At 49.7% G+C, this 10,178-nt stretch overlaps 5 protein-coding genes across 15 annotated transcripts in view; 3 read left to right on the forward strand and 2 right to left on the reverse strand.

The window, feature by feature from the left end:
• LOC121600459 (kinase D-interacting substrate of 220 kDa) overlaps positions 1–3,218 on the forward strand; it is a 30,606-nt gene extending 27,388 nt beyond the window's left edge. For 8 of the 11 annotated variants that reach the window (XM_041929069.1, XM_041929071.1, XM_041929077.1 and 5 more), the window contains one exon: positions 190–1,892. In XM_041929069.1, the coding sequence (XP_041785003.1) occupies positions 190–678 (489 nt within the window). In that variant the 3' untranslated portion in view covers positions 679–1,892. Of the gene's footprint in view, positions 1–189; positions 1,893–2,289; positions 2,777–2,873 lie in introns of those variants that run through there. The other 3 variants (XR_006005830.1, XR_006005829.1, XM_041929072.1) reach the window with 3 other exon arrangements.
• A 118-nt stretch (positions 3,219–3,336) lies between these two features.
• On the reverse strand, positions 3,337–5,516 carry LOC121600461 (U4/U6 small nuclear ribonucleoprotein Prp31). Its single transcript, XM_041929079.1, has 5 exons — positions 5,028–5,516; positions 4,758–4,962; positions 4,438–4,692; positions 4,006–4,369; positions 3,337–3,932 (listed from the first exon to the last, which is right to left on the reverse strand). The coding sequence occupies exons 1-5, from the start codon at positions 5,413–5,415 to the stop codon at positions 3,594–3,596; spliced, it is 1,551 nt and encodes a 516-aa protein (XP_041785013.1). The 5' UTR covers positions 5,416–5,516; the 3' UTR covers positions 3,337–3,593.
• Positions 5,517–5,579: 63 nt separating this feature from the next.
• On the forward strand, positions 5,580–6,888 carry LOC121600463 (transcription termination factor 3, mitochondrial). The gene is made up of 2 exons (XM_041929082.1): positions 5,580–6,446; positions 6,507–6,888. Exons 1-2 carry the CDS (start codon positions 5,654–5,656, stop codon positions 6,782–6,784), a joined length of 1,071 nt encoding a protein of 356 aa, XP_041785016.1. The 5' UTR covers positions 5,580–5,653; the 3' UTR covers positions 6,785–6,888.
• On the reverse strand, positions 6,649–9,430 carry LOC121600462 (endoplasmic reticulum-Golgi intermediate compartment protein 3). The gene is made up of 6 exons (XM_041929081.1): positions 9,152–9,430; positions 8,916–9,074; positions 8,603–8,825; positions 8,177–8,529; positions 7,197–7,398; positions 6,649–7,127 (listed from the first exon to the last, which is right to left on the reverse strand). Exons 1-6 carry the CDS (start codon positions 9,237–9,239, stop codon positions 6,992–6,994), a joined length of 1,161 nt encoding a protein of 386 aa, XP_041785015.1. The 5' UTR covers positions 9,240–9,430; the 3' UTR covers positions 6,649–6,991.
• On the forward strand, positions 7,537–8,175 carry LOC121600464 (reactive oxygen species modulator 1). The gene is made up of 2 exons (XM_041929083.1): positions 7,537–7,845; positions 7,935–8,175. Exons 1-2 carry the CDS (start codon positions 7,709–7,711, stop codon positions 8,041–8,043), a joined length of 246 nt encoding a protein of 81 aa, XP_041785017.1. The 5' UTR covers positions 7,537–7,708; the 3' UTR covers positions 8,044–8,175.
• Positions 9,431–10,178: the final 748 nt, after the last annotated feature.

Below are 10,178 nucleotides of genomic sequence, written 5' to 3' on the forward strand. Positions count from 1 at the left end.
TTTTTGTTCTATTTTTATAGTATTTGTTAGTTAAATTTCTATCTCTTTTCGTGAATTAGAGGTGACCCCCCTCCAAACAAGGGAATGGATAGTTTGGGTGTGAGGTGCGCGCAAGTCGAAAAAATTAAACTGATTTTTTCCTTCTCTTCTTTCCCTACTATCCGCCACTCAACCAACCCAACCCCAAAGGTGACGCTCGAGGAGCAGATGATCTGCGGCGCACTGCAAACGCTGAACGAGGACGCGTTCGAGGATGTGGTCAGCAGCAGCGAGCGGCCCAGCCCAACCGGTGAGATGTTTAGCCAGTACCTGGCGCCAATACGGGAAAGCTCGGAAATCGGTTCACCGCCTCGCCTCACTTACAACCTTACTAACCCAAACCTGACCGATCTGGCCGCCAGCAACGGTACGCTGAACGGTGACGACAGTGGCGTCGGTGGTGGTGGCAGCGTTGGCGTCGGCGGCGGCGGCGGCGGCAGCGGCAGCACCAGCAGCGGCAGCCATCTCGGCCTCCGGTCCGGTTCCGGCCGGCACAGTCGTTCCCACAGCCTGCATGACGATGCATCGCTGACCAGCATCGTGGTCATTCCCACCTTCCTAACTACGTCCCCTAACGGCGCCAGCAGCGCCAACAACAACAACAACAACACCACCAACATCAACGACACCAAGCTCTAATCATTCCCGGTGAATTAGATTCTGATGTATTACACAGCCGAAGGACGAGCTACTTCCTGTTGTAGCTGACACTGTTGTTGCTGTTGTTGTTGACGTGCTGTGTTTTATTGTTGTTGTTGTTGTTGTTGTGGTTGTGTGGCCGTGTTGCTGTGTTGATGCCACTGACGCGTGTTTGCTGTGTTGCTGTTGTTTGATGTGCTTTTTTCATTCTCTAAAACAGACAAACTTACATTCCTACATACCCACAAACACGTCGATGTGTGTGTGTGCAATATTAGACCCCAAGACTTTAGACATTCTACTGTTTTTGTTGCCGGTTTTCCGTTAATTTAAATAGCAACATCGAACAAACTTGGACTTGGACAGCAAATAGTGTAGTGGGGAGAGCGAGTATTCTAACACGGTACCCCCACTTTCTCAACCGGTAACTCTTCACTTTCGGTACCGCACATCTCTCAACCACACAACCGCCACCCCACCTACCCCTGTCCCGATTTTCGGCCACAAGTGTGCATGAAAGCAAACACAAAGCACGAATAACCGCCGTTCATTTGAATGGTGCATTACACAATTGGGCGGTTTAAGTTCCCGTAAGACATCTGCATACCCTGGGGTACTACCAAAGTGATACTATACTGTGTATATGTTTTAGTGTGAGCGCGAGGGCACACAGCAAAGTTTGTGAAACGTGTATTTTCCGAGCATTTATCGTGCCCCGCCTTCCCTCTGTGTGGGTTTTTTCTTGTGTTTAGTAGCAAAAAACAAGTGGAGCGACTAGAGCGAGGAGCCAGATTGCGAAAACAGGTTCGCAAATTACCATTTTCTTTCCAAATGCGCGCTTCTGCGCTTCTGCATGAGCTCGGTTATTAGAACGAACCAAATCACAGAGACAGGGAAGTACTAGTAGCAATGAGAGAGAGAGAGAGAGAGAGAGTGTTGGAGAGAAGTATAGGGAAAAGAGTAGAGCTAGAGCCCACAAAAAACCCCACAGGATCGTTCTTCCCTTGAACAACCTTTAACGAGGCAGACGCGCGCCACTCAGTTCTCCGAGCACGGAGACGGGTGGGCGCGCACAAACCCCCTCCTCCTTTTGTTTTCTTTCTTCTAGCGTTAAGGATAGAGAAATTGCTTAACTATATTTAGACAAATGTATGTTTACCCGTTCAAGGAAAAGCATTTAAATATAGCGTAACTTTAGTACCTTGTGCCAGAGGTGAAAGAACGAAGCGCCGACCGAAGTTTGCTGCTATAAATTTACTCCTCCTCCTCCTCCTCCTTCCCCCACCAGCACCAACACCACCAACACGGTGTGTCGTTGAGTTTTTCGTGCAATTTCCCCCACCAATCGCGCGTGTGTGTGTGTGCTCTTTCATCCTAACTACTAAAAGACTGCGCTTTCTACCTATTTCTACTGTTTTGTATGACGAGTGTGTGTGTGTGTATGCGTGTGTTTGTGTGGTGTGAAAATGCTTTCCAATCTTTGCTTCCGTTTTGCGCGATCGTATCATGTATCAACAATATCACCCAACCCCACCCACCCCCTCGCAAATTGTTATTCCGCAACACGTGGCGGTCTCTCTCTCTCTCTCTCTCTCTCGGTTTCTTCCACAGTTTCCGTCCGAAGCTCGCCGATACCGGCCCCGAAGCAGACCGCTTCCATACTGAAGCCGACCGGCAGCATACGCAAGGGTGACGCGAAACGGGTCACCATGTGCGATGCGGAGGGCAACGTGACGCCGACCTTTATCGAGGTGCTGAACGAAAAGCTCAACAGCAAATCCAAACTGACCGGTAAGTGATGATGTCCTGTAGCGCGGGTCTAACAAACGACTGTGGGCTTTGTGGGGAGTGAGGAGATTCAAAAGGAACCACTACTGCTGCTGATGCCACTACCACACTGCACCTTTTGAAACGATGATGTAACACTGGGTACGCTCCTACTCCCCGTTCTACTCTGCCAACTTCACGCCCTCTACAAGCTCCTTCTTTTCCGAATGTGATTGCATGCGCAAACCACACGTGGGACTGCACCGCGCATGCATCCATACATGCATCCTACAATACATCTACCCACACCCACCCGACGGAGCAGGTTGAGGTAATTGGACTCTACATCTCTGTGCACTACACACACTCACACACTCTCTCTTTTCCGTGTGGACACTTCTTTCTCGCTTACTGTTGTGCCGAGTAAGGACGGCTCACTAATCACCGAACATCACACCGAACCGATGTTCGTTATCTCTTCCTTTCTTCCCGGTTTATGGTGGCCCGTTTGCAGTGAAACGACAGTACAGTTTCATAGAGCCGGACGCTAAGAAGTGACCGGGGTTGCCGAGTGCCGATCAGCCTGACACGGAGAGGGAGAGATGAGAAGTGTTCCAATTTTTGCATTATTTCGATTACTTCGTGAGGTGTTTTGCGTTGGTTGGAAAAGAGTGTGAAGCACGCCACGGAATGTTTATCTCAGGCCAATAGTTTCTAGTCTGCAGGAGGGTTCTTAGTTTTAAAGGCATTGAATAAAATGTTACATTTCGGTATAACGGTGACGAATGGTTTGGGATGTAGAAGCATGTAAGTATGTGCAGCAAATTGGTCTGGAACACAGATGGGCGATCGTTGTTTCTTTCTTATAAGAAAGCATGTCTTGGGAAGTGATTCAATAGTTGTCTGATTTATTCTGCTTTGTGGCAAAATTCCCTCTCTTTTCTGATGATTTCTTATCATTTAAATCTGGACTCGGTAGCAATTTTCCTACGATTGTTTTAAACAAATGCGATATTCTGCATTATGGTCAACTATTAAAGTTCCAAGAGCAATTTGTCTATCTCTAGCCCTCGTTTTGGTATGCAATGTTCAGTCCGTCCTTCCGCTAACAAAATTCTCCTACATCACACCAACCAACTGCCCCGTCTCTACGTTGTTTTTTTGCCAACGGACAGAAAACCGGACGTGTTGGAGAAATACTTTGCCCCCGATTCGCTGGTCGACTTTTCGGCCGCCTGCGGGTTCACAATTTCCAGCCCCTGCAACGGCGTAAACGCGACGCTCGACGCCGTACCGGAAATGTGTTTCTTGACCGTCGTGCTGCCGCCCCAAACCTGCTGCTGCTTCTGCAGATTCTTCTGCAGCGTTTTGCTAATGCGCACCTTGGTCTTTTCGTCGATCTGCGGCAAACGGATGCGGCCCGTGCCGGTTTTGCCGATCGTACCGCGCGTGTAGCCGAGATCCTCCTGGTACGCATCCTCCTCAATCTGTGAAAGTGTGTGTGAAAAAAAATTAACAACTCCCCAGTTCAGTTTACGTGCAAAAGAAATGTATACTTACATCGCCAAAGTTCATTCGGTTGGCCTGCTTGCGGAACTCGGTAATCGCGTAGCGTTCCTTCATCTTGCGCACCCGCTTACCGCCACGCTTCTTTTTGCCACCCTCGATCGGTTTCGGCAGCGGTTTGATAAACTTCACCGGCGGCGGTTCCTGCAGCTTGTCCAGCTTCTTCTCGATGTCCTCCCGGAACCGCTGCCCGATCTCGCCCAGATGGCTCTCGTGCGACGCGTCGACACGCGCCGCCAGCGTACACTTGGCTGCGACAAGGCGTGCCGCTTTGCGGCGCAGATCCGGCGGCGTATCTTGCACGATGTCGCAGTAGTACACGTAGCCCGTGTGCGGTAACATTGCCACTTTGGAGAATCTAAGAGGATGAGAAAATGTAGTTTGAATAAAACTGGAGAAGAAGCTTACTTTACGAGCCCGTCTTACCCAGATAATGTTTTCTTCTGTGCTCCCAGCACCTGCACGTTGCAGGCCGGCATTTTTGACAGCTTCGTCAGCCCACCGGCCAATCCGACCAACTTCGCAGCCGTCGACGCTCCCACGATCATCGACATGTTGGGAGCGATGAAGGTCATTCGGCTTTCGACGTACTCAAAGATTTTGCTCTTGAAATCGTTCAGCTCGACCGCCATATCACACGCCTCGTTGATCTGCTCCAGCTCGTGCTTCTCCAGCTTTACTCTGGAAAATAAAGCGTAAATTAAACCAACATTCCAAAAAGGCATTTTAGCGATGCGCATACGAACCCCTGCGTGGTGGACGCCGTCACGGAAACGATCATAATCGTCGCCTGAGTAATGATTTCCTGCAGACGCTCGTTGTTTTTCGCCTGATCTAGATCATTGCCCAACTCGCGCACACTGCGAATGTAGTCCATTTCCGCCATGATGAGTGAATCCAGCTCGGGAAAGCGTTTCTGATACTTGTCCTTGACGAACTTATGGATCGTGGCTGTAAAGATTCGAACAGAAAAGTCGTTAAATTTCCCTCGCAAACAACCGCAAAGCAAACCGTACATATTTCATTATCAATATCAACCGCAATGTTGTTCGCCTCCACGATGAGCTGATACTCCGGGTCCGACTCCACGTTGCCCACCATCTCCGTCGTCGTGCGTGGGTTCTTGGCGTACTTTTCGATCTGCGACAGCACGTTGGACAGCCGGTCCGAGTCGCGCAGTTTGCAGATTTCCCGTATCGATGCCACGGCCAGGTTGATTTCCATCGGTTCATCCTTAAGATCGTAGATGACGGCGGCATCCTCTTCGCCGCCCGAGTCAGCGTCCTCTTCGTCACCATCGCCGGCTGGCGCCTTCGGTTCCTCCTTGATGGTGTCCACCCCCTCCTCCATCTCCTCATCGTTGTCATCCTCCAGATCGGCCAACAGTTCATCCGCAAGAGACATTTTGTTGCAGCTTTTTGGATACTTTTGTTAAAATTAAGGAAACAATGTCTCTACGCACCGAAACGCGCTTCTTTTTTCCACTCGCAACCGGTTTGTTTTGATGGCCAACGATGATTGACGTTTCTTCATTTGACAGTTCGCCATTTTATGGGAAATGGGTTTGTTATAGCACATTGTAAACAAAACATTCCCGCATGCGGCGGGGTTTCGTGTTCGCTGCCCAAAAAAGTGCCGTAAAATGCGAAGTATACTGAGAAGCATTGTGAAAATAGGAATTCCTGCACGTTCAGGACCTTCCTTGCCGCGTCAGCTGTGCACAAAGGTGGCCACAGTGCCTACAACTCCACAGCACAATGCGTTGCAGCGGTACGAGGATGATCTGCAGAACGAGTTTCATCAAATCCTGCGCGAAGAGCGACAATCCGTGCTCGACCCGGTGGCGGATCCGATGTCGCTGGAGGTTTTCCCCAACACCAGACCCGCCTTTAACTTTGCGGCCTACGTCAACAAATCGCCCACCCTGCAGCAACTGGTCTCGCTCGGCGTGGAGCTGCACAAGCTCGAGAAGCGCAAAGGCATCGCACAGTTTGTGCTCGGGCTGGACTTTGATCGAGACATGCGGAATCACATCCGCTTCCTGGCGGACGTTGGAGTGCCCGCCGAAAGCTTGGGCGAGTTTCTGACCAAAAATCCACTCATCTTCAAGGAGGATCTGGGGGATCTCGAGACGCGAGTGAATTATCTGCAGTCGAAGCGATTTTTGCCCGAGGAAATCGCGCGCATCGTGACGAAGAATCCGTTCTGGTTGATGCTGAACACCAAGCGGATCGATCGGAGGTTAGGATACTTTCAGAAAACGTTCGCACTGGAGGGCAGTGAGGTGCGCGCACTGTCCACCAAGCAGCCAAGGCTCATTACCTACAATCTGGAGCACGTGCGCAAGAACACCTTCACCGTGCAGGAAGAGATGGGCTTCGAGAAGGAGGAAGTAAAGCAACTGTTGCTGAGCAAACCACGCATCTGGATGATAAGTGAGTGGATTTTGTTTTAATCACCACGAGCACACAATGACTCAAAGCATTCTCTTCCAGAGACGGAAGCGCTTCAGTACCGTTTCGAGTATCTTCACCGCCGAATGAAGCTTTCGCACGCGCAGCTGCTTCAAACGCCCGATCTGCTGCTAACGCGAGACGTTCGGATCAAGCAAAGGCACGGATTTCTTAAATTTCTCGGAAAAGTGCAGTACGATCCCAAGAAGGAGCTCTATATTCCGCTAAAATCACTGGCCGAAGGTACGGACGAAGAGTTTGTTACTGAAGTCGCTAAATCGAACATGGAATGTTACAATCGCTTCCTGAAAACACTTTAACTGGGGGCTGGTGGACGCGAAGCGCCGTTGCGACATGCTACATGCTACTAGTGGACGTCGTTGTTACGAATAAAAGAGAGGAGTGCTGTGGTAGTAGGTGAACAAAAAAATCATTTTCCGCAAAACGACTGGAGGGCATGTTTGTGTGTGTGTGTAGAGAGAGAGAGAAGGAGATTCACTGGTAAATGCAGACATGGACCATAAGCATTAACTGGCCTTTCCAAGTTCAATCTTGCGCTTGATCACGTGTATCGAGGTAAAGAGCAACGAGTCGATGATGCCGGCCACCGTAAAGATTCCGCCGATTATTGCACATACATTAGTAGCGAAATGGCCAAGGGAGCTACAAAAAAAATGGATAAAAAAGACAAAATTAATATCTTTCTATTTGAGGGTATCACGGTGATCGTACTTTCGCTTTTCGGTAAATTTAACCATCAGCGGCGACAGTTCGTAGTTGACGAAAATGCCCGGCATGCCCGTTTCGCCGCTCATTGCCGTCACACTTTTCTGGTGCTTCGTGACGGAGAACTGGTTCGTGTACAGCGTCGGTCCATTCAGCGGCACGAACATGGTGGGAACAATCTTGATGTAATACTGAAACATCATCGCACCTGGAAGGACAGCAAACGGAATTACATATTTTTTTCAAAAACATCCAGAATTATCGCGCTCACAGTTAGGTTTCGTTCACGTTGCTATAAAGTGAGAGAAATGGCTCACTTCTCACGTGCCCCCGCGTGAGAGCTGTCACCGCGTGCTGTCAAAGTAAGCTAAAATTCCTATTATTACGTGATAGTTGTGCATTGTTGCGACAACACACATTTCAACGAATTTGTGCCGAAAATCAAGCTCCCCCCGCGGAAACGCTACGTTAGCTCGCGTTCTTTTCAGATCCCACAGAAAACCGACACAAAATCAACGATGCCAGCCGTGCCGGGAGGTGTTTACAGCCAGAACCAGCAGCCGAGCTGCTTCGACCGCATGAAGATGGGCTTCACGATTGGGTTCTGCGTGGGAATGGCTAGCGGTGCCCTGTTCGGCGGCTTTTCGGCGCTCAGGTAACGCTCAACCCGGCATAAATGCGTCATCTCCCCGCTCGTTTACGCTCAGTTTTAATGGTGAATGTTCCCCTTGCCCCTTTTTTTAGATACGGATTGCGCGGCCGTGAGCTGATCAACAACGTGGGCAAAGTGATGGTACAGGGTGGCGGCACATTCGGCACCTTCATGGCAATCGGAACCGGCATACGATGCTAAGTTAAACACAAACACACCCAACAACAACAGGCATCCGTGCGTAATGTCCTTACTGTGAGCAAAAGCATTCAAACCCCCCTCTTCTCTAAACCTAAGAAATGTTAAGCGAATAAACTAGAGACAAAAACCCTACCTTCCGTTGCCTCCACCATCAGTCCGTCCAGTGGGCGCGTAGTACCGAACTCGAACTGTTCCCCGAACGACAGCGTGTTGATCCGGTGCGTGGTGTTGAACCGGGACGACGAGTACGGCTGCACGTCGTGCACGTGGATGTGGTTGATGGAGAAGCTCTTGCCGGGCGCAATGTGAAACCGGCCCTCGACCCGGTTCACCTCCATCGTGCCGTAGATGTGGCAGCCCTCGCTGAACGCTTTCCCTTCCACGCTGCCGCCGTTGCCGTTTTTGCACTGCTCAAAGTCCTCCACGTTCGGGTTCCACTTGCGCTCGCGGTACGCATCGATAACTTCCTGGCAGGTGTTGCAGCATCTACCGAATGGTAAATGGGGGTCAGAAACAGAATTAGAGAATGCTCAACCGAGGCAGCTGCTAGGCTACTTACTGAGAAGCATTTTTAGCCGCACCGTAACAGCTACCGCAGGCGGATTTGACCGTGGTCGTTGCCGGTGCCTCCGTACTTGAGATACGTTTGGTGGACGCCTGAATGTCCTCCTTTTTGGGCTCCTCGATCTGGTTGCCCTGCAGGTCCAGCCTTCGCTTGTAGATGTTGTGTTCGATGTGCAAATGCTGCTCGCCGGTTGAGTCCTGCGCATCCAACGATACGTCTGTGTGTGTGTGTGTGGTTGGGAAAGGATTGGAAAAACACTTTAGTGAAGACGACGATTGTTTACAAGCGAGCTGACTCTGATGCATACAGTCACAGGATATTCTGGGGATGGTAAAATCTAGATTAATCTTAAGCTTGTGTCCCCGTGTCGTGTCCACGAACAGCTCCTCCGAAACGTTCGGCGACAGGTAGGCATTGATTTCGCCTATCACTAGGGTGACTATCACAATCGAGCTAATCAGCGTAACTGGAATGACCGGCAAAGCAGAACAGAACACCCAGCAATTATTAAACTCGATACTTGATGCAAAAGATCACACTTACGTGCCGCTCCGCTAACGGTGCGTATGCTAAATTCATTGTCTATCTTCGGGTAAGCATCTAGCCGTCGCAGCGAATCAAGAAACCGCATACTTTTGGTCACTAGAGCACACGTGCTTTCGCGTTTTGTTTTGGCTTTTTGGTTAATGCAGAACCGGCCGCAAGCCGAAAAGTCAATGCAAATGAGCTTCCGGCTGTGCAAACATGCAGAAGAGATTTTTTTATCGTATGCTGGAAAAACACGTAGCCACAACAAGCCAAAGTTTGTTATCGTTTTGGTGAATTCTGACAGCCCAAAAGACAGCTGACAGCTGGTGCCGGTGTTTTCTGGTGGCGACAGCCCAAGGGCCAAATTTGGAAGCTTGGAAATTGTTCAGTGATGAGGCTAGATGGCGGCCTCGAACTTATACTTATTATCCTTATTTTCTTTAATCGATGCCGGATAGTAGATCCGTAATCAGTTTTCGGAATTGATTCCGGAATTAGCTCTGACATCGACTCCGACATTGGAATCAGCTTCGGAACTGCCCCGGAATCGCAATCCGTTCTGGAATCGGATTCGGAATCGGGTTCAGAAGCGAAATCAGTTCCGAAATCAGAATTGGTTCCAAAACTCAAAATCGGCTTCGAAATCGAAGTCGGTTTCAGCATACCCATAAGAATAGGCGTTTGGGTCCAATAGTTGTTAAAGATCCATTCTCATAGCGATTCCCGGACTGATGTCGCTTCTGAAACTTCTTATTTCAATTTAAGAACTGATTCATATTGTGGTGCCAACTCCAATTCTGGAGTCAATTCTGAATCCGTTACCGAAGAAAATCGCGATTCCCAGGTCGATTCCGATTTCGAAGCCGATTCTGATATCGACTGATATCCGATTCCGATGTCGATATAGGTTCCGGAATCGGTTCCAGAATCAACTCAGGAATCGGCTTCGAAATCGGCTCCGGAATGGGAATCGATTCCAGCAGCGAAATCGGCTCTGGAATTGATCCCGACCATGGAAGTGGAATCGGGTAGGTCCGATTCC

The sequence above is a fragment of the Anopheles merus genome, chromosome 3L (assembly GCF_017562075.2).
Source record: "Anopheles merus strain MAF chromosome 3L, AmerM5.1, whole genome shotgun sequence".
Classification (NCBI taxonomy): Eukaryota; Metazoa; Arthropoda; class Insecta; order Diptera; family Culicidae; genus Anopheles; species Anopheles merus.

Excerpts from the sequence above, each read along its gene's own strand:
- LOC121600462 (XM_041929081.1), bottom strand. The coding sequence starts at position 9,239 with ATGCGGTTTCTTGATTCGCTGCGACGGCTAGATGCTTACCCGAAGATA. Across the intron at positions 9,075-9,151 it reads CACCGTTAGCGGAGCGGCAC|TTACGCTGATTAGCTCGATT; the intron begins GTAAGTGTGATC and ends CGGTCATTCCAG. Across the intron at positions 8,530-8,602 it reads GCGGCTAAAAATGCTTCTCA|ATGCTGCAACACCTGCCAGG; the intron begins GTAAGTAGCCTA and ends ACCATTCGGTAG.
- LOC121600461 (XM_041929079.1), bottom strand. The coding sequence starts at position 5,415 with ATGTCTCTTGCGGATGAACTGTTGGCCGATCTGGAGGATGACAACGAT. Across the intron at positions 4,963-5,027 it reads TGATATTGATAATGAAATAT|CCACGATCCATAAGTTCGTC; the intron begins GTACGGTTTGCT and ends GAATCTTTACAG. Across the intron at positions 4,370-4,437 it reads CAGAAGAAAACATTATCTGG|ATTCTCCAAAGTGGCAATGT; the intron begins GTAAGACGGGCT and ends TCATCCTCTTAG.
- LOC121600464 (XM_041929083.1), top strand. The coding sequence starts at position 7,709 with ATGCCAGCCGTGCCGGGAGGTGTTTACAGCCAGAACCAGCAGCCGAGC. Across the intron at positions 7,846-7,934 it reads GGCGGCTTTTCGGCGCTCAG|ATACGGATTGCGCGGCCGTG; the intron begins GTAACGCTCAAC and ends CCCTTTTTTTAG.
- LOC121600463 (XM_041929082.1), top strand. The coding sequence starts at position 5,654 with ATGCGAAGTATACTGAGAAGCATTGTGAAAATAGGAATTCCTGCACGT. Across the intron at positions 6,447-6,506 it reads ACCACGCATCTGGATGATAA|AGACGGAAGCGCTTCAGTAC; the intron begins GTGAGTGGATTT and ends ATTCTCTTCCAG.